Source organism: Prionailurus viverrinus, chromosome A3 (genome assembly GCF_022837055.1).
Source record: "Prionailurus viverrinus isolate Anna chromosome A3, UM_Priviv_1.0, whole genome shotgun sequence".
In the NCBI taxonomy this organism is placed as follows: Eukaryota; Metazoa; Chordata; class Mammalia; order Carnivora; family Felidae; genus Prionailurus; species Prionailurus viverrinus.
In genome coordinates, this window is record NC_062563.1 from 132,527,255 (window position 1) to 132,546,094 (window position 18,840).

General features: G+C 52.9%; 1 protein-coding gene across 7 annotated transcripts in view; it reads right to left on the reverse strand.

The window, feature by feature from the left end:
- GREB1 (growth regulating estrogen receptor binding 1) overlaps positions 1–18,840 on the reverse strand; it is a 95,355-nt gene continuing 76,515 nt past the window's right edge. For 6 of the 7 annotated variants that reach the window (XM_047854058.1, XM_047854055.1, XM_047854056.1 and 3 more), the window contains 9 exons: positions 18,023–18,165; positions 14,404–14,565; positions 10,569–10,773; positions 10,009–10,183; positions 7,874–8,092; positions 5,834–5,969; positions 3,572–3,772; positions 2,965–3,103; positions 1–1,797 (listed from right to left, as the gene is read on the reverse strand). In XM_047854058.1, coding sequence (XP_047710014.1) covers positions 1,634–1,797; positions 2,965–3,103; positions 3,572–3,772; positions 5,834–5,969; positions 7,874–8,092; positions 10,009–10,183; positions 10,569–10,773; positions 14,404–14,565; positions 18,023–18,165 — 1,544 coding nt within the window. In that variant the 3' untranslated portion in view covers positions 1–1,633. Of the gene's footprint in view, positions 1,798–2,964; positions 3,104–3,571; positions 3,773–5,833; positions 5,970–7,873; positions 8,093–10,008; positions 10,184–10,568; positions 10,774–14,403; positions 14,566–18,022; positions 18,166–18,840 lie in introns of those variants that run through there. The other variant, XM_047854061.1, reaches the window with a different exon arrangement.

The window sequence follows — 18,840 nt, forward strand, 5'->3', positions numbered from 1 at the left end:
CAGGAGTGCATCACGGGTTTTATTTAGAAGACTGGAACAAACAAGAATATTAGTTTGGTGTCTTCCAAGTTTAAATTAACTAACAAAATGGGAAGCACGGCACACAAGCTACTATTTACAAAAGACAAATACAACTCAAGAAGGAAAGTTTTTATTCCGAGATAGGAATAATGGCATATACGAAGGGATCGTTTTATAAACACTGAACTAATCTTTTATACTCATCGGCTGGTTTTTCTTTGGGCAGGGGGGGTTGGGGGGGGGAGAGATTAAACTCTTAGGCATCATCTTCTAAAATAATTTCTTCTTGGACTGTTATCCATCAGAGTGCTCAGAAGTGTCTAAGATGGCTGTGTACGAATGCATGCTGCTGGTGCATTTCTGAGTATCTTCAAACCCTCCCTTCGGTTAGGGGCCACTCCAAAAGCACCGTGGCCCCGGGCAAGACAGACGCTGGTCCGGAATCCAGGAGTCTACTTGTCCATCCTTCTGCTTCTCTCCTTGCGCAGTGGTCTCGGTGAGGTGCGCTCCCTGCACCGGAACCTTCTCGTCTTCCAGGTGGAGGATCGTTGCACCCACCCAGGCTGTTGGAAGGACTAAGCAAGATCATAGCTGTGAAAGCACCCAGTCCGATGCCTGGCCCATGGGTGGCACTCAAACACACAGGCAGACGGGATGGTGAGCGTCATGGAACGTTCCCGCATTCCTGTCGTCCGTTCTGATCGGGGCCAAGCACTCGTAAGAGACAACAAGCTATTTAAAGAACCAAAAACTGAGCTTCAATAAATTATAGTCAAAAGTTTAATTCTTACCAACTATTTTATGTCCCTTTGGTGGTTTCGTTGTTTCAAAGCAAGCAATTTGGTCCTCTTTGTAAGGCAAAGTCGGTCTCGATTCAGGTCAACCTCTCCAACTCTAATTTCCTTCCTGAAACACTTCTTGTTTTAAAGAAAGTTTCTTTTCAGCTTTGCCCTTTCTAAGAGGTAGGGTATTGACCCTATACTATTTTATTTTAACAGAATCATACTTGCTGCAAAGTAAAATCATCTGCTTTACTTTTTCAGAGTGGATGCCTTTGGCCTGGCTTCTGAAAGAGCAAACTTGTAGGCCGTTACGTAATTCTTATTAAATGTCCTTGTTTCTTCCTTCTCTCCAGCCTTTAAAGTTAAAAGATGTTCTTCTGGAATATTGCTTTGTAGTAGGTGATAGGGAAACCCCCATAGTCGGAATCCCGTCCATCGCACAACAAGAAGTTACTGACACCTCTACAAGAAAACCCAAGAGTGATCCTTTAGAACTCAGAAAAGTCGCATTTGTCCACGGAAGCACACGGATGACAGGACGGCAGGCAAAAGTTTGTTCTTCATCAAGTGGACTTCGATAGAGCCCAGGGCCGTGTGGCCCAGAACCCAGGAGACGTGGCTTTGCGTCCCTGCTCACCACCCACTCGTCCTCATTGCTCTAAGGCCACAAACGCCCAGGCCTGAGCTCCTGGCACGTAGCACGAGGGGGCCGCACAACGGTCCCGGGGCCGCTCCAGTTCGAGCACCCCATGGATCTCAGAGTCCCTTTAGCCTCAAGAGCATGAGGTGCCGAAGGCTCCCCTCCCGCAGAAAATCTGCCGGTGTCTCCCTCAGATGTGCCGCCCCGTCAGAAAAAAGAGCGGCCGGTCTTCCTTGGCGTTGGCCGTCTGGAATTCGTCACGCAGCCGGAACTGCCACTCGTCTTCCAGCTCGAGGCGGACCACCGTCTGGCGCAGGGAGTTCCGGTCCTGGCAGATCACGCACAGGGTGGCACCTGCGTGGGCAACGGCAGAGGCGGTGAAGAAAACGAATGAGAGCTACGGCCTGGATTCTACCGGCAACAAGGAGACACGGTGTCGTTTGGGAAGGAGGGACCAGACATCCAGGCGGCACCTCCTGCTGCTTCTGGAAAGCTTCGTACTCTCAGCGAGACACACAGCGAGATGGTTATTTGGCAGGTCTGGCCGGTGACACAACGCGGAGGCGGAAGGAATGTGCACAAAGCGGTGGAGGGGGTGGAGAACCGGAAGCAGAGAGACGCCTCGTCGGCTGGTCAGATCACCAACCAAGCGCTCCGGTTCCAGCCCTGCGCTAGCCCACCTCTCCCAGGCTGACCCCACCCCTTCCTCTCCCATGCGAGCCCCCTGCATACTGGCCAGATGCAGCACCCCCCCACCCCCACCCCCACCCCCCCAGCCTCGGGAATCCTCCCTCCTCTCCACTCCCAGCATCCTCGATAATCCCTCTGGTCGGCTCATTCATCCCGTAGGTCGGTCTACCTGCCGCCCTTCCTACCCACATGTCCTGTCCTCCGAGTACACGAAATGTTTCCCCGGGGCAGACCGTGGGAGAAACCTCTTACTACTTCCCAAGGCCGCATACAGCGCTGGTGCTCAGTAAACACCCGCTCGACAAGGTCAGAGGGCAGACACCCAAGGGAAGGGAAGATCGGTCAGGATTCCCAGCCGGCTGGAAATGGCACTGTTAAGTCCTAGAGAATGAAACGTCTGTCGCTCTCAGCCGCTCTAGCGTGACAACAACTATGGGAGCAGAAAGATCCCAGTAAAGGTCAAAGAGCATGCAGTGCTCCCCAAGATGAGGAGGAAACCCCAGGTACCAGGAGGAAGGCGCGTCTGAAGGGACCTGGGTGCTGACGTTAAGAATCTGGGCTGACGGGGACCACAAGTCCAAGGTATCTACCTGAAAGAAAGGGGACGTGTCTTGTCTCTATCCCGACAGGCACAAGGGGAAGAGGGCCACGCTGGGATCGCACCCCAGCCTTCTTGTACCTTCCTGGATAATCGGGGCAGTCATATTCCCTCTCTGAGCCTCGGCCCACCCACTGGCAAAGGGGGACTAAGACCACGAGTCACCTCCTCGGACGCGCCAGGTGCCAAAAGGCATTCAGATCGAGGTCCAGGGCAAAAGGATGGGAAGTTACCTTTCAGAAAATGAAACTTTTTCAAAAAGCTAGCTCCCACAAAAGAATCACAGAGGTACAGCAGGAGTCCGCTAAACATGAAGTCAGAGCAGCTGATGTTCAGGGAGTGGGGCCTGGAGCTCACGTAACACACAGAAATCTGAAAAAGAAGGAATCCAAGAGAGAACATCAGCTTTCATGAAATACCCAACGACAGCACGCTAGGGCCTCGCGTCTAACAAATACTAACTGCTTGGCCAATGCCCAAGGCTGGTGGGGGTCGGGGCAGAGACAAGACTTAGTGTTATGTCCAAATCCAGATCCTAAAACTCAAGTCCAAGAAATGTATCCACATTTGCCCATCCATCAATTCGAGAATCCATCAATTCGACGGACGAGTTGCTACCCGTCAATTTTGGCATCCGCGTCGGCTTTCATTCCTAACTTATTACAGTGGGGGGCAAACCACTTAAACTCTCTCAGGCTTTTACCGTGTCAGCTATAAGGCGGGGTAAACACCTGAGGCAAAGGAGCTGAGTAGCTATCATCCCGAGTCCTGGGTTCTGGCGCCTCCGTTTTAGGAATTTCTCGGATTCGTGGACTCGGCAGGGCCCCCTCTGAAAGTCACCTGAGATCCCAGGTTAAGGTAGCAGTCGACCGAGAGCACAGGGTGGCCGCGGTTCCGCAGGGACAGCGGGAAGAATCGGTGACTGTGGTGCTGGAGGAACTTCTCCAGCAGGAGCTGCGCGGGCGCCGCGAGGAACGTGTGCTTGCTGTCCGGGGCGCAGATGTACTGGGCCGGCACGATGGCCACGGGGTTGTCGGATACCTGCCCGGGGAAGGCGGGGTCAGCCACTCCCAGCCACCCTGGGCACAGAGGTCCCTCCCCAGGCCTCTCCTGGGGTGAGTGGCCCTGTCACGGAAGACTGTGTCACAGGGTAGAGCTGCCCAGCTGCGAACACATACCTCAACCCAGAAATTCTCTGCCAAGGAAAATTACACTTTACCACGGTGGGACGTGTGAAACTGACGAGTGGGACCGGTCAGAATTGTAGGCATTGACCACTCCATGCAGAAGACTTGGCGCCTGGTCTAGAGTAATCAAGAGGACCACTGGACCTGGCGAACTCTCCCCCAAATCCGGAGAGGCAAACCTCTGGGAAGGATCAGCCTCCCTCTGGCCGCAGAACCTATCCACCTTCGCCTGCCCCCGCCGCCCTCCCTGCCGACCACCCGCCGGTCTGCACCCACCACCCCTTACTCCACGGCCAACGCGTTTGCCAGGCTGCAGCCAGGGAGACTTGGCGTAAATAAAACGAATCAAATCCTCTGCTGGGCACCCTTCGGTGGTCTCTCATTACTCCTAGAGAAAGCCCAGAATGTTCCCATGGCTGCTAAGACCCTACATGCTTCTCTAGCCCATCTCCGCCATGCCTTCTGCCCTTTATGCTTCTTCCACGCTGACCTCCCGGCTTTCACCTGCTCAGCTCCTTCACCCAGATCCTTCTTTGAACAGCTGTGTATTACCCCCGAGTCTCTGCTTTAATGTCACTGTCTCAGGGACACTCACGCAGACTCCCTCCCCCACCCTTGGCAAGGTTAGGTCTCCCTGTGACACACGTCACCCTCGTGGTGCTGGTCACAAGGACACTACATGCTTAACATCCGCCTCAGCAGCAGGGCTACACCGAGTGAAGGGCCTGCGTGCTCAGTAAATACTCAATGAGTAAATGAAAGTAAGTTATTTCGTTCAGATGAAAGATTATCGAATGTTCCAGCTCTCTTACACATAACCTAAACCTAGCGGAAAAGAAGATGCTCAAAATAGGAATACACACAAAATATCTAGAGCCAGAGGATTAGCCTGAGAGACATAAAGAAAACTCAGTTTTAAAAGTACAACAGTATCTTTGATAGACAATGTGGTAAAAATCAGAACTGTAAAAATTAAACTAGAAACCTAACACAATTTCAATAAGAAATCTCAGCAGCGGGGGAGGGTAGGACTTAATTCAACGACTCCCGAGTTCTGGAAGTACAGACCTTTTCTTTAAATGTCTTGCTACTTTTTAAGAGAAATGAGGATGGGCTTTCCCTTTCAGAGAAGGCTTCACATCCTGCTGATAGGAAGGGGCAGGTGGGTGGGGGTTTGGGACTGGCGTCTGAATTCAGACCCGGCCCAGCTCAGGATAAGCAACCGACCACACAAGGAGCGAGGGGAGATGAGGCAGGACAGAGGCTGAAAGAGTCACCGGGACAGGCTGATGTGTCCACCGCCAGGGCAAAAGTCAAGATAGATGGAGATACAAAGCAGAGAATGGGGCTCCCGTCCATGGGTCGGAGAGAACCTTCAGGCAGAGTCGTGCCAGCCCCATATGTCCTCCTGGAAGACCAGATCTCGGAGGGTGTGCTAGGACTTTCCACCCTGAAATTCTGCAGCCAGCACTGACCTAATCAGACCACGTCTCTCCCCACCAAGAGGCTGGCTCGCGCACAGACAACACGGCTACAGGCCAGCCTGTTGGTGCCATTTGGTTATCTGGCCAGGCGCGGTCCAGGGGCCCAGAGAGGAGCATGGCGCCCCACCCCCCCAGGAGCTGGGTCCAGCAGAGAAGCCAGGGCAGTGAACACAGAGCCCAGTGCTGGACGTGCAGGCCGGCGAGCGCTCACGGGAAGGCTGGTGGCGGCCACACTGGCGGGACGCGTACCGGGGATACTGGTTAGAACCAGCGATCGGGAGAGAAACCCGTCGGCGGGCCTCCCTTCCCCAGGCTCCCAGTTCAAAACCTTTACGAAGGCCACCAGCCGTCAAGGCCGCCCCACGGCCTGGCCTCCCCGCCAGCTCCCGCACCACCGCAGCCCAGGCAGCAGACTCAGTGGGCGCACTCACCTTGGACGTGATGTGGCAGGACCTGTGCCCGCCCACGGCAATCTGCTTCTTCATCACGCTAAAGCGGTTGAACCGGCAGAGCAGGAGGCCGGCGCTATGCACCCGCAGGTTGAAGTCCACGTCGTCACACGTGAACCTGCTCAGAAGCAGAGGAGGGAGCAGATAGCGCTGGACGCGGCCCACGGCCCCGGGCACGCCCCCAGCAGCCACGTGCAGTGTGCACCCCCCCGCGCTGGGGGGCTTGTTCCAACCTTGAAGACCTCGCTCAATAGCGGCATATAAAGAAGACAAAGCAAATAAGGAGACCAGGTGTGGCTGCGACGTGTCTGCACCAGGCCGGGCTTAAACTACAGAAGGACTACCACTGGCTGATCACACGCTACAGGCACCGTGTGAGGGGCTTCACAAACCCCGTTTCATCTATGCGTTACAAACAAAAAACAAAACAACAAACAAAGAACAAAAGGGAGGTGCCTGGGTGGCTCAGTCGGTTAAGCGCCCGACTCTGGCTCAAGTCATGATCTCATGGTTCGTGAATTCGAGCCCCGCATCAGGCCCTGTGCTGACGGCTCGGAGCCTGGAGCCTGCTTGGGATTCTGTGTCTCCCTCTCTCTCTGCCCCTGTCTTGTCTCTCAAAAAGAAACATTAAAAAAAAAAAATAAAAAAAAAATAAAAGAAAGAAAACAACAAACTCCCTAGGGCAAAAATATTAGCCACATCTTACAGCTGAGAAAAACAAGGCTCAGAGATGCTAAGTCATCAGCCTAAACTGCAAAGCTGTGAAAGAAAAAACCCAGAACTTAGCAGGGCAGCCTGGCTCCAAAAGCGACCCTCCCACGGCTCCTCCGATGGTCATCTTGGGTGTGGCCCCAGGGCTCCTAAGAGGGACATCTTGGGTGTGGCCGACTGCCTGGCCTATAGGGATGCCTGGTAAGGGCTGGCAATCTGGTTATTCTTGAGATGTGAGCACTTCCGTGGCCAGGCCCAGAGAGAGAGTCATATGGAAATTACTTCCTAGTTTTCTTCAGTGTTAATGCTCCTAAAAACTGACGTATTCCGAGAAGGAAGCAAAAAAGTAAGAGAAATGACACAGTACGACGTAAGTCACTATATAAAGGATCATGTGAACCGATGAAGGAAGTTGAATGATCTCATGCAGATCTACAGTCTACAGAATTATACAATTAAAAAAAAAATTTTTTTTAAGTTTATCTTGGGGCGCTCAGGTGGCTCAGTTGGTTAAACGTCCGACTCCAGCTCAGGTCATGATCTCGCTATTTGTGAGTTCGAGCCCCGCGTTGGGCTCTGTGCTGACAGCTCAGAGCCTGGAGCCTGCTTTGGATTCTGTGTCTCCCTCTCCCTGCACCCCTCCCCCGCTCGTGCTCATGTGCACATGCGCGCGCGCTCCCTCTCTCTCTCTCTCTCTCTCAAAAATAAGCATTAAAACAATTTTTTAAAATAAACAGATAAATAAAAGTTGATTTATCTTGAGAGAGAGCATAGCATGAGTGTACGTGCGTAAGGGGCAGGGAGAGATGTGGGGCTCAAACTCACAAACCCTGAGATCGTGACCCGAGCCAAAATCAAGAGACGGGACACTCAACCAACTGAGCCACCCAGGGACCCCTATACGACAAAAAAATTAAAAAAAAACAAACTGAGGGCTGATTTCAGCTTGGGTCATGGGTCTCGAAGTCTGTGGGATCAACCCTCTTCACTATCAGCACTATCAGCCTGCTTGGGATTCTCTCTCCCGCTCCACCCCGTGCCCCTCCCACTTGTGCGAGCGCACACACACACACACACACACGCGCGCGCGCGCTCTCTCTCTCTCAAAATAAAAAAATAAACATTAAAAAAAACCACCCCAAAACCTGAGGGCTGAAAGCAGGGCCAGAGCAATGCCCCGGGAAGGAAGCCTCCGGTTCCACTGGCCCCGCAGCAGCGGGGAGGCGGGCCGTCCCCCAGGCCTAAGGTTGCCCTTCAGGGCGGGCTCTGGGCCGGGGGCGGTGCCGACGGCCACAGAGGGCGGGGACTCACCGGTTCTGGTTGTACTGCACATTCTGGGTCAGGTCCACGTTCAGAATGATGAAGTCGTGCACGTGGCAGCGGGAGAAGGGCTCCCGCACCTCGGCGCTCCCGGTCTTGCTGGACCACTTCCGCATGCCAATCAGGGCATAGTGGGTGATGTTGGGGGACGCCTCGATGTGCTGCATGATGTGCTTCAAAGACACGTTTCTTTCTGCCCAGGAAAACTCCCTGCTCAAAAGAGGGAGACGGACGTCCCCAGGCTGAGGGGCAAACAGCAGCGGGGCCCCCAGGACCGGACGCTTAGGAGCTGGGTAGGGCTGGAGCAGGTGGAGCCCATCGCTGCCACCCTGAGTGCCGGGCGCCAGGCTGAGCGGGTCACATCTACTATTATGTATCCTCACGGCAACCTCATGACCTAGACCTATCATCCCCATTCCACAAATGAGGAAAAAAGGGGCTCTGAAGAACTTGCCCGGTGTCACTCAACAGAGCTCGGACTCAAACAGCGCCGTCTCCAAAGCCTACCTCCTCCCCTTCAGGCTAAAACACTGCATTTCCCGTTTGCAGACCTGAGGGCAAAATGGTGGGGAGAGTGAGGCTTTCTGCTGTGAATTCCAGTAAGGGAATTCACCCCCCACCCTGACTGCCACTGTCTGAGGACTGTGATGACAACAGGGACACCTGATGACCAGGGAGGGGGCTGGCGGGAGGGGCTCCAGGGCTAGGAGCTGGGCCCCAGCACGCAGCTCAACTCTTCTGGACCCCAGCTTGCTTTTCCCCAGCCAAGGGGCTTAAATAAACTCTCTAGGGCCCTGGCCAGCCCTGACATGCCAGGGCGTTAACGGCTGCTTCAGAATAGAATTCGGGAACGCAGAATGAAGGCTCCATTCTCTCCCAGTCTCAGCCCCCGGCTGAGCTCTTGCCTTCGGAAGAGCGTCAGGGAGAATACTGCCAGCAAAGCAGAACTGCTCCCATAAACTACGGGCAGCTCTATCATCCGGAACACATTTTCTCTCTAGAAGAACAGGGACTAGTGGTAATTGTCACAGGAGGGTACCACTAACATTAAAGAGGTGAAATGACCTCACGTTTCTTTAAAAAAAAAAAAAAAGCCAAAATAATCAGAAGTCATCAGGCAGCCCTAAGTTGAAACATCCATGTGGCAAAAATCACAAAAGGAAGTATTTTCCCAACGATGTCCAGAGTCTATCTACTGAGCCTTCCCTACATTGTGCCCTCTGGTGCCCACCTCCAGGAACACCCTTCAGAGTTGTTTAGTTGTTACACTAATGTCACACAGCAAATAAAAATGCAACTGGCTGTTAGGAATTAGGCTGGCGGCAGGGGGAGGGTGTGGAAGGCTCCAGGAGGGAATTTCTGGGCCACTGGTGATGTCCCATTTCTTCCAGTGGGAGTTGGTTAAATGGGTGATCAGTGTGTGAAAATTTCTGGATGTGTGTCCTCCTTTCTGTAGGTATTTTATACTGAATATATACTGTGTGATTTTCTGTACGTATTATACATCCAAGAAAAGTTTTAAAAAGTTAAAAACACAAGGGGCCGCCTGGGTGGCTCAGTCAGTTAAGCGTGTGACTCCTGATTTCGGCTCAGGACCTGATCTTGTGGTTTGTGAGTCTGAGCCCCCAAATCGGGCTCTGTGCTGACAGTGTGAGGCCTGCTTGAGATTCTCTTTCTCTGCCCCTCCCACCCCCTCAAAATAAATAAAAAATAAGAAACTTAAAAAAAGTTGAAACCTCAAAAACTACGCTGGGCTTGGAATAAGAGTCTGCGACATACAAGGCCATGTGAACCACATACTGTGCCTTCTAAGATACGGTGTCCTCTGTGGTCCTCAGGAGGTAGCTAAGAAGCCCCCATTGAAAAGGAACAGCTTTGGGGCACCTGGCTGGCTCAGTCGGTTGATGTCCGACTTCAGCTCAGGTCACGATCTCACAGTTCGTGAGCTCAAGCCCCGCGTCCAGCTTTCTGCTGGTCAGCGCAGAGCCCATTTGGATCCTCTGTCCCCCTACTCTCTCTGTCCCTCCCTTGCTCACGCTCTCTCCAAAAAATAAGTAAATAAACCCTAAAAAAAAAAAGGGAACAGGTTCATGTTCCTTGCAGAGTCGGGGGGGGGGGCATCTCACCTGCTTCTTTCTCCGCCACAGTCTACATCCACCACGTTCCACATCACGCAGGAGTCGTCCGAGATCACGATGAAAGGCCAGATGTCCTGCGGCTTGATCCCCAGCTCCTCCTGCCGGTTCCTCTCCAGCTCCAGATTGTGGTAAGACAGCTCCTTGATCAGGAAGTGGGCGGCGCCTGAAAGGGGCAAACCCCAGGCCCACTCTTGGGTCGGTCCTCCACGGACATCTACCCAGGACAGGCCCGCTCTCAGGTCTGCCCTACCCAGGACCAAGGCCCCATCTGGAGTTAGAACGGCTCATCGAGGCCCCAGCCCATGACCAGCCAGCTCCCGACGGGCCTCATCTCCATCGCCAAGCTGCACACACATTTGTCTGCTTATCCTTGTCTCTGACCGTGGAGAATGTGAATCAAAGCAGTGACCAAACACAGAAAAAGGCTATAGCTTTCAAGATGAAAAAGCCTGATGAAGAATGTTTCACCCATTCATCTCTAGGACCGTCTCCCAAAAGTCTCCGTTCGCAGGGATTTTACCAAGCAGGGCACGTTAAAAAATGCCTACCAACTCCAGCGCTGTTGAAGATACTTGGGAGCACCAGCATGATGTGGTTGGGCCAGTATTTCTTATAAATGGCCATTTCATACTCCTTGACGACCAGCACGTGCAGATGGCTGGCACCATCCATGGCATGGTACAGGTTAAAGAGTCCGTGTTCGTGACGGCCGGTTGTCGGGGTGAACGTCGGACTTTTTATATACTCGTGGCTCTGGAAAGCAGAGGAACGAGGAGGGGAAGTGTTTGTGAATACGGTCACGATCACTCCCCTCCCTTTGAAATGGGGCTTCGCGGAAGCTCCCGATAAGAGAACGCAGCCAGCTTCCACACTCACTGAATGCAGCTTAGCCTTGGGACTTGCTTTTCCCGAGAAGACGACGTGAACACGATGGTTTGCGCCCGTTCCGAGCCTGGCCCCCCGAGGACGGACACATTGCACCCTCTCTCTCTCAGACCCGTCCCCGGGAGGAGCCGGGGCTGGCCTGCCGGGGCAGGAGAGACCGCAGAGGGCAGGGATGGGCGTCCCACTGAGGCGACCCTCGCCCGGCCAGCCCCCAGCTGACCTGGCAGCTAACCACAGACACGAGTGATCGCAACAAGCCAGGGTGACCACACAGCGGGACCGAGCCCAAGCTGCCGGCCCGAAGAATCGCAAGCGGAGTGAGGGCTTGCTTGGGAACGGTCAGTTACACAACCGAAACTAACTGGCACGTGTCAGTGACCCAAACGGATCTCCCTCCCGTGTTGGCACTGAATATGTGCGGAGTATGTACTAGTCTGGACGATTTAAATCCCTCAGTCCCTCATCCCTGCAGCCTAGCTCCTAATACACTCCGGTTGTGAATCTTTAATATCAAGAACTGGGTTTTCCTCCACTCTGCCCTCAACGAAAAAGTTCTTCTGGTTGAGCTAGGCCTTCCACTCCTTCGGAGTTCCTCAGAGCACCTGCCACAAAAAAAGCTGTGCTGTGCCTGGTGCCCGTACCCAGTTCTGGCTGGAACTGGCTGGAACTGGCTGGAAAAGCGAGGGGGGGGAACAGAGAAACCCTCCGCCAGTGCAACAGCCCGCCCCAGCCCACAGGGTAGGAGACGCCCTGTAATAAAGGCCCCCATTGTTCTTTACAAATGTTTTCAGTGCTTGGTAAAAGACTGCCAGGTCTGAAAGATTATTCCACGCTAAGGTACTGGCCCTCTGGAGATCGAAAAGCAGCGTCCCACACAAGGGTCACATTGGCCGGGGCTGGGGGCAGGCAGCGAGCTGACTCTGAGACCGTCAGGCTGGATCTGTGAAACCAAGCGCCCCTATGAGGAGGGCCTCTAAGAATGCTGGTCACGGACTTCTGGTGGAGTCTATCGGGTTTTCCACGTATAATATCATGTCCTCTGCAAAAAGGGAAAGCTTGACTTCATCTTTGCCAATCGGGATGCCTTTGATTTCCTTTTGTTGTCTGATTGCTGATGCTAGCACTTCCAACACTATGTGAAACAACAGCGGTGAGAGTGGACATCCCTGTCGTGTTCCTGATCTCAGGGGGAAAGCTCTCAGTTTTTCCCCATTGAGGATGCTATTAGCTGTGGGCTTTCCATAAATGGCTTTTATGATGTTTAAGTATGTTCCTTCTATCCCGACTTTCTCAAGGGTCTTTATTAAGGATGCTGAATTTTGTCAAATGCTTTTTCTGCATCGATTGACAGGATCATATGGTTCTTATCTTTTCTTTTATTAATGTGATGTATCACATTGATTGATTTGCGAATGTTGAACCAGGCCTGCAGCCCAGGAATCAATCCCACTTGATCATGGTGAATAATTCTCTTTATATGCTGTTGAATTCAATTTGCTAGTATCTTGTTGAGAATTTTTGCATCCATATTTATCAGGGATGTTGGCTTACTTGACACATCTCCAAAAGCAAGGGAATTAAAAGCAAAAATGAACTATTGGGACCTCATCAAGATAAAAAGCTTCTGCACTGCAAAGGAAACAATCAACCAAACTAAAAGGCAACCGACAGAATGGGAAAAGATATTTTCAAATGACATATCGGACAAAGGGCTAGTATCCAAAATCTATAAAGAACTCACCAAACTCCACACCCAAAAAACAAATAATCCAGTGAAGAAATGGGCAGAAGACATGAATAGACACTTCTCTAAAGAAGACATCCGGATGGCCAACAGGCACATGAAAAGATGCTCAACGTCACTCCTCATCAGGGAAATATAAATCAAAACCACACTGAGATATCACCTCATGCCAGTCAGAGTGGCCAAAATGAACAAATCAGGGGACTATAGATGCTGGAGAGGATGTGGAGACACGGGAACCCTCTTGCACTGTTGGTGGGAATGCAAACTGCTACAGCCGCTCTGGAAAACAGCGTGGAGGTTCCTCAAAAAATTAAAAATAGATCTACCCTATGACCCAGCAATAGCACTACTAGGAATTTACCCAAGGATCCAGGAGTGCTGATGCATAGGGGCACTTGTACCCCAATGTTTATAGCAGCACTTTCAACAATAGCCAAATTATGGAAAGAGCCTGAATGTCCATCAACTGATGAATGGATAAAGAAATTGTGGTTTATATACACAATGGAGTACTACGTGACAATGAGAAAGAATGAAATATGGCCCTTTGTAGCAACGTGGATGGAACTGGAGAGTGTGATGCTAAGTGAAATAAGCCATACAGAGAAAGACAGATACCATATGTTTTCACTCTTACGTGGATCCTGAGAAACTTAACAGGAACCCATGGGGGAGGGGAAGGAAAAAAAAAAAAAAGGTTAGAGAGGGAGGGAGCCAAACCATAAGAGACTCTGAAATACTGAGAATAAACTGAGGGTTGATGGGGGGGGGGGGGGGGTGGGTGATGGGCATTGAGGAGGGCACCTGTTGGGATGTGCACTGGGTGTTATATGGAAGCCAATTTGACAATACATTTCATGTTAACAAAAAGATAAAATACTTCAGCAAAGGGAAAAAAACCCAGATGAACTAAATGTGGCCGAATGTTGGTAATTGTTGAATTTGGATGATAAATTGCGGGGAGGTTTGTTGAACTACCTCCTTCCTAACTTTTGTAAACGTTTCACATTTCATAATAAAATTTTTGTTAAACAAACAAACGAACAAAAAAGAATGCTGGTCACAGAGACGGCGAGTTATTAAGAACGAGCTCGTCCAAGAGAGAAAATTTATCTTTTACGGATGACATGATGCACCATCTGGGCTTCGCTTCCAAAGAACAGAAGAAGGCAGAAGAGAAGGCTGGCCGTGACAGGGTAGTCCCTGCAGCTGGGTTTGAGCCCCACCCCCCCGTCGGGCTCTGTGCTGACAGCACAGAGCCTGCTTGGGATTCTCCGTCTCCCTCTCTCTCTCTGCCCCTCCCCTGCTCATTCTCACTGCCGGAAGAAATAAATAAATTCCTAAAACGTTCCACAACAGCTTATTTCGAGACAAAACGGGGAAGGGACGAACACGTCCTCAGCACCTGTCACCTCGCAGGCACTGTGCAGGTGCCTCACATCGGTTATTCCCACGATGCTCGCAAGAAGCTGCTGCAAGAGTGACTGCTGCCGAAGCGTACAGGGTGAGGGAACCGAGGCTCGGCGACATTCAGTGACAAGTCAAAACAACACAGCCAGACAACGGTAGAGCAAGGCCGGAACTTGACGGAGTGACCCTAACCCCAGCCCGCTCCACGTTCAGTCACACACCAGTCCCCGCCTGCCCTTGACTCATCAGGCAACCACAGCCTCCAGCTCAACGGTCACCTGCAGCCACTCTGTGCCCGCCCGCCCCCCCCCCCCCCCCCCCCCGCCGAGCCAGAGCCATACCTTGTCTGTGACCAGGGGCAGCCGCATGCTCTCCAGCTGGCCTCCGGGTTGGCTGAAGACAAAGTGGTGCTCTTTGGACTTGGGGATGATGAAATGTAGCTGGATTTCCTCTCCTAGCATGGAGTAAGAGAAGGCAAAGGCGTGCAGGGTGGACTCATAGAGCTGAGGCGTAAGGGGAAAGGACAGAGCTTGTCGTCAGAGTCCGGCATTACCTCCCAGAAGAGCCCAGGCCCGTCGTGGCCGTGACACCACACAGGTCACTGCCACCTGCCCCACAGCCCGAGAAACCCACAGGCTGGCCCCGGTACGAAGCCTGGACGCCCAGGTCTTGCGGCTGGACAGACACCCGAGGCCACGCCCACTCAGTTGCGGACCCTCCCCCCCCACCCCTCATTATTATTATTATTTTTTTTTAATGTTTATTTATTTTTGAGAGAAAGCAAGACAGAGTGCTAGCAGGGGAGGGACAGAGAGAGAGAGGGAGGCACAGAATCCGAAGCAGGCTCCAGGCTCTGAGCTGCCAGCATAGAGCCTGACGCAGAGCTTGAACTCGGGAATGGCGAGATCATGACCTGAGCAGAAGTCAGATGCTTCACCAACTGAGCCATCCAGGCACCCCCACCCCCCCCCCACCCCTCATTCTGATCCCGCTCCACCCAGCGACGCCACTTCTGGCCCCAACCCCTTGTGGACTCGTGCTAGGTCACCTGCTAAAGCATTCACACCACACGTCTCATTGCTTAATGCCAGTAAATGGATTGTCCCGTCACAGGCGTTATGCGTAGAAATTCACTAATAAAACTACCAATAACTACAGGCACTTGCACACTTCCGTCGCACGCGCTGTCTCGGCCCTCTCCACCCTTTGGGGCTGTAATTAACCCTATGAAGCAGGTAGTTTCACCATCCCCTCTTTATGGATGTGGAAACAGACACTCAGAGGTCTTGGGCTCACTCCTATCCCTAGGGTCTAGCCTCACGTCCCCTCACCCCCTCCCGGTCGGCCCGCACCCACCCCGTGGCTCTGCCCAAGCCTCCTTCAGGCCTCAGCTCGGGCATCCAGCCCTCCCCGACCCCTCCCCAGACCTGCAGCTAGCAGGTGCGGGCCACTCCTGAGGCTCCCCGAGGCCTGGAGGGGGTGGACACAGGCCAGGGCACATGGGCCGTCACTCCCACTGTGGCTCCCCCAGAACCACAAAGCCCTTTGGGGGCAGAGATGAGACAGAAAAAGATTTTGACCTGGGGAGGCAACAAGGGGGGGGTGTAACTGAGGAAGTTTCATACAATGGATCAGGGAGCCGTGAGAGGAGAGAAAAGACTCCAGGGTGCACAGGGGCACAGAAAGGCCAGCAGGGAGCGGGCATGTCATGTGCCCCTCAGCACTCCTCCCGTGGCCTGGTTCCGAGTCCCCTGCAGCCGGGGCCCCCAGACCTGAGCACCCTGAACACGGCGGGTGCGGGGCCGGGGTCTCCGCGCTCAGTTCTGTTAACTCACTGCAGATGCCGACCCCGCGGGTCTCCGTGTCTTTAATGTCAAAATTAAGAGAACGCTCTCATGTACATACTCTCCGCTTTGAAAGAATAACTTCATCTCCACGGGGAAAAACATGAGGACGGTTTATCTGCACAGGATTACTATTTTTAATTCTTAAAAAAAAAAAAAAACTGCTCATATGTGTTTTCTAATTTTGTCTACAGTAAAATAGCATAGTTTCGCTTTTGTTTTTAAACCGTCTAAAAGAAGACGGGTGCTACTTCAGCGACAGCTGAGCTCCAGGCCAGGCAGATGTGGGAGAATTAGAGCCCCTATATGCTGCGTCCCTCTGCAAAAGGGACAGACGCGGCAGGCCGGTGCTCAGGCCACCTCTGGAAGGTGCCAAGGCCCTTCTGGAAGCAGCCAAGGCATGGGCTTTCCGCACACCAGCTCTAGCTGCTCCTCCCCTTTCCCTGCTTAGGTCTGAAATGAAAACACACACTAGACGTGAAACCCCACCTGCTACTGCTTCTGCGCGACCAGCCTCGCAGGCCCGCTGTGAATTTCCACGTGGCCACGACGAGACCACGCAGAAGGCAGCTTGGCCCCCATCAGGCCGCCTCCATGCCATTCTCCCTGGAAAAGCCCCCGCTCCGCTCTCCGCACAGCACCCGGGGCCTTCTGTGGTGTCTCTCTGCCCCCCCACCCCCACCCCAGCATCCTCTCCTGGGCTCGCCCACGCCTTGCGCCTTATGGTCCAGCGATGCCCGACTGAAATCCCTTCTAATTCCCCCAGAGACCCCGTGCCTCCCTCTACTCACATGCTTCTGTCTGCCCCGGCCCCTTGGCAAATTCTTATTGGTTCTTCAAAACCCTCTCCTCTGCTCCCTGCCCAAGACAGTATCTTCATTTATAAAATGGGGATAATGTTATTTCCTTGTGCGGTTTTAGTGAGAATAAAAAGCTAGACAGGGCAGTTCCCTATCCAGTCACTCTGAATGACTGGAGGTGTGCCTTGAACACAGCCACCTGCAGGTGACCAGCCAGAACCTGAGACAGGCAGAGCCCAGGGGCAACAGCCTTAATCCATTTGCCCCAGTGTCTGGGGTAAATATCATTTTCTATCACGTAAAAAGGTTAGAGGAAGGGGTGCCTGGGCGGTTCGGTTGATCGAGCGTCTGACTCTTGATTTTGGCTCGGGTCATGATCTCACGGTCGGGGTTTGAGCCCCACGTCGGGCTCCACGTTCGGCGTGGAGCCTGCTTGAGATTCCCTCGCCGTCCGCCCCTCCCCCATCCACTCACTCACTCACCTCCCTCCCTCTCTCTCAAAACAAGAAAAATAAAGGTTAGAGGAAATATGGACATAGCGAAAGTGCCTGGTGCGTTGCCTGGCATGTAGTAAGTGCTCAGTAAGTGCACGTTCCGATCTCCTTCTCTAAGTATTTCTATGTGCCAACTTACTGCTTTTCCTGCCAGCTTTACATTGCTCTGAAGTTCTGCCCTGTCCAAGTGCATCTCTCCACCCCTAGATTGTGAGTCTTATTTTTACGTTTATTTATTTTTGAGAGACAGAGAGAGACAGAGTGTGAGCAGGGAAGGGGCAGAGAGAGACGGAGACACAGAATCCAAGGCAGGCTCCAGGCTCCGAGCTGTCAGCACAGAGCCCGACGCGGGGCTCGAACTCACAGACCGTGATATCATGACCTGAGCCGAAGTCAGAAGCTCAACTGACTGAGCCACCCAGGCGCCCCTAAACTGTGAGTCTTGAATATGGGGATAAAGCTTATTCATCTCTGTGACTGGTGCAGAAGCGCTCGGTGCCTGCTGCACTGAACTAACTTTGGCAGTTGCCAGGACAGGATGTAAAGAAAATGAAGACATCCACAGTCAGTTAACGTTACTACTGGTAAACGTGTAATCCCAGGAGAATCACGGTTTCTGTAGCATCGGCAATAATTTTGCAGCTTACTGAAGGGAACTGAAGATACAGGAGACCGGGAAGCAAGAGCTTCCGGAACTTTCCACACCCGCGCGCACCCCCCCCCCCCCCCCCCCAGCAACCGGAACGAAAACACCGAGGAACGTGTGGAAGGGCCGCCGCAAGCGCTCCTGGAGACGCAGGGCCTCTGCGCCCCGCGGCCTACCTGGTAGCGGGGGTGGAAGCCCATGTAGTGGTGACACTGCTCGCAGTGGTGGTATGTGTTATAGGCCGCGTACTTGGACAGCCTCATCCGCGCTGTCTGGCGCCGCACGTAGAGCTCCTCCGGCTTCCGGGACGTCCCCCTGGCTGCAGGAAACCCCGGCGTTACAGAGCCGCAGGAGGACAGGACAGACATTCTCTCCGCCGCCCGCTCGCAGTGGAAGGAACTGAAATGCCGTAATAGGACTTTGTGCGACGGCACCTGCCCGGGCCCCGAGGTGACTCGGCGGGTCAGAAACGACAGAGGTTCAGCGGGAGAAACTAACAGACCACGTTCACGAGGGGTCTTGCCGACGGGCCCACGAATATCCTATACGCACATCTTTAAGGATTCGCCACCTGACAATGCAAATGGGTGGCCGACTTCATACGCAGACCCTGCACTACAGAGGAATTGTCTCTGTTCTTTTCAAAGGACTTAGCGAGATGAAGACTTTAACACTAAACCTTAATTAGGGACTGGTCTGTATGAAGGATCGTTCGCTGAACATGGTTCTAGGGAGAGACAATTATCAGTTTGATGAGACTGGTGAGTATCTTCCTTTCCTTTCCACTCACCAAACTGTTCTGGTCAGTGCTTAATATCGCACCGGCCACGAATATCTGATGGTTGCTGAAGGTGACCCTGAAACCCTGCAGGGTCATAATGCTGTGAAAGTCGGCGGTCCCCGAAGGAGGAGGGAGAAAACAGGACACTGAGGGTAGAGAGGGAGATGGGTGCATTTCATGAGGACAACTCAAATTCCTACATAAACATCCATG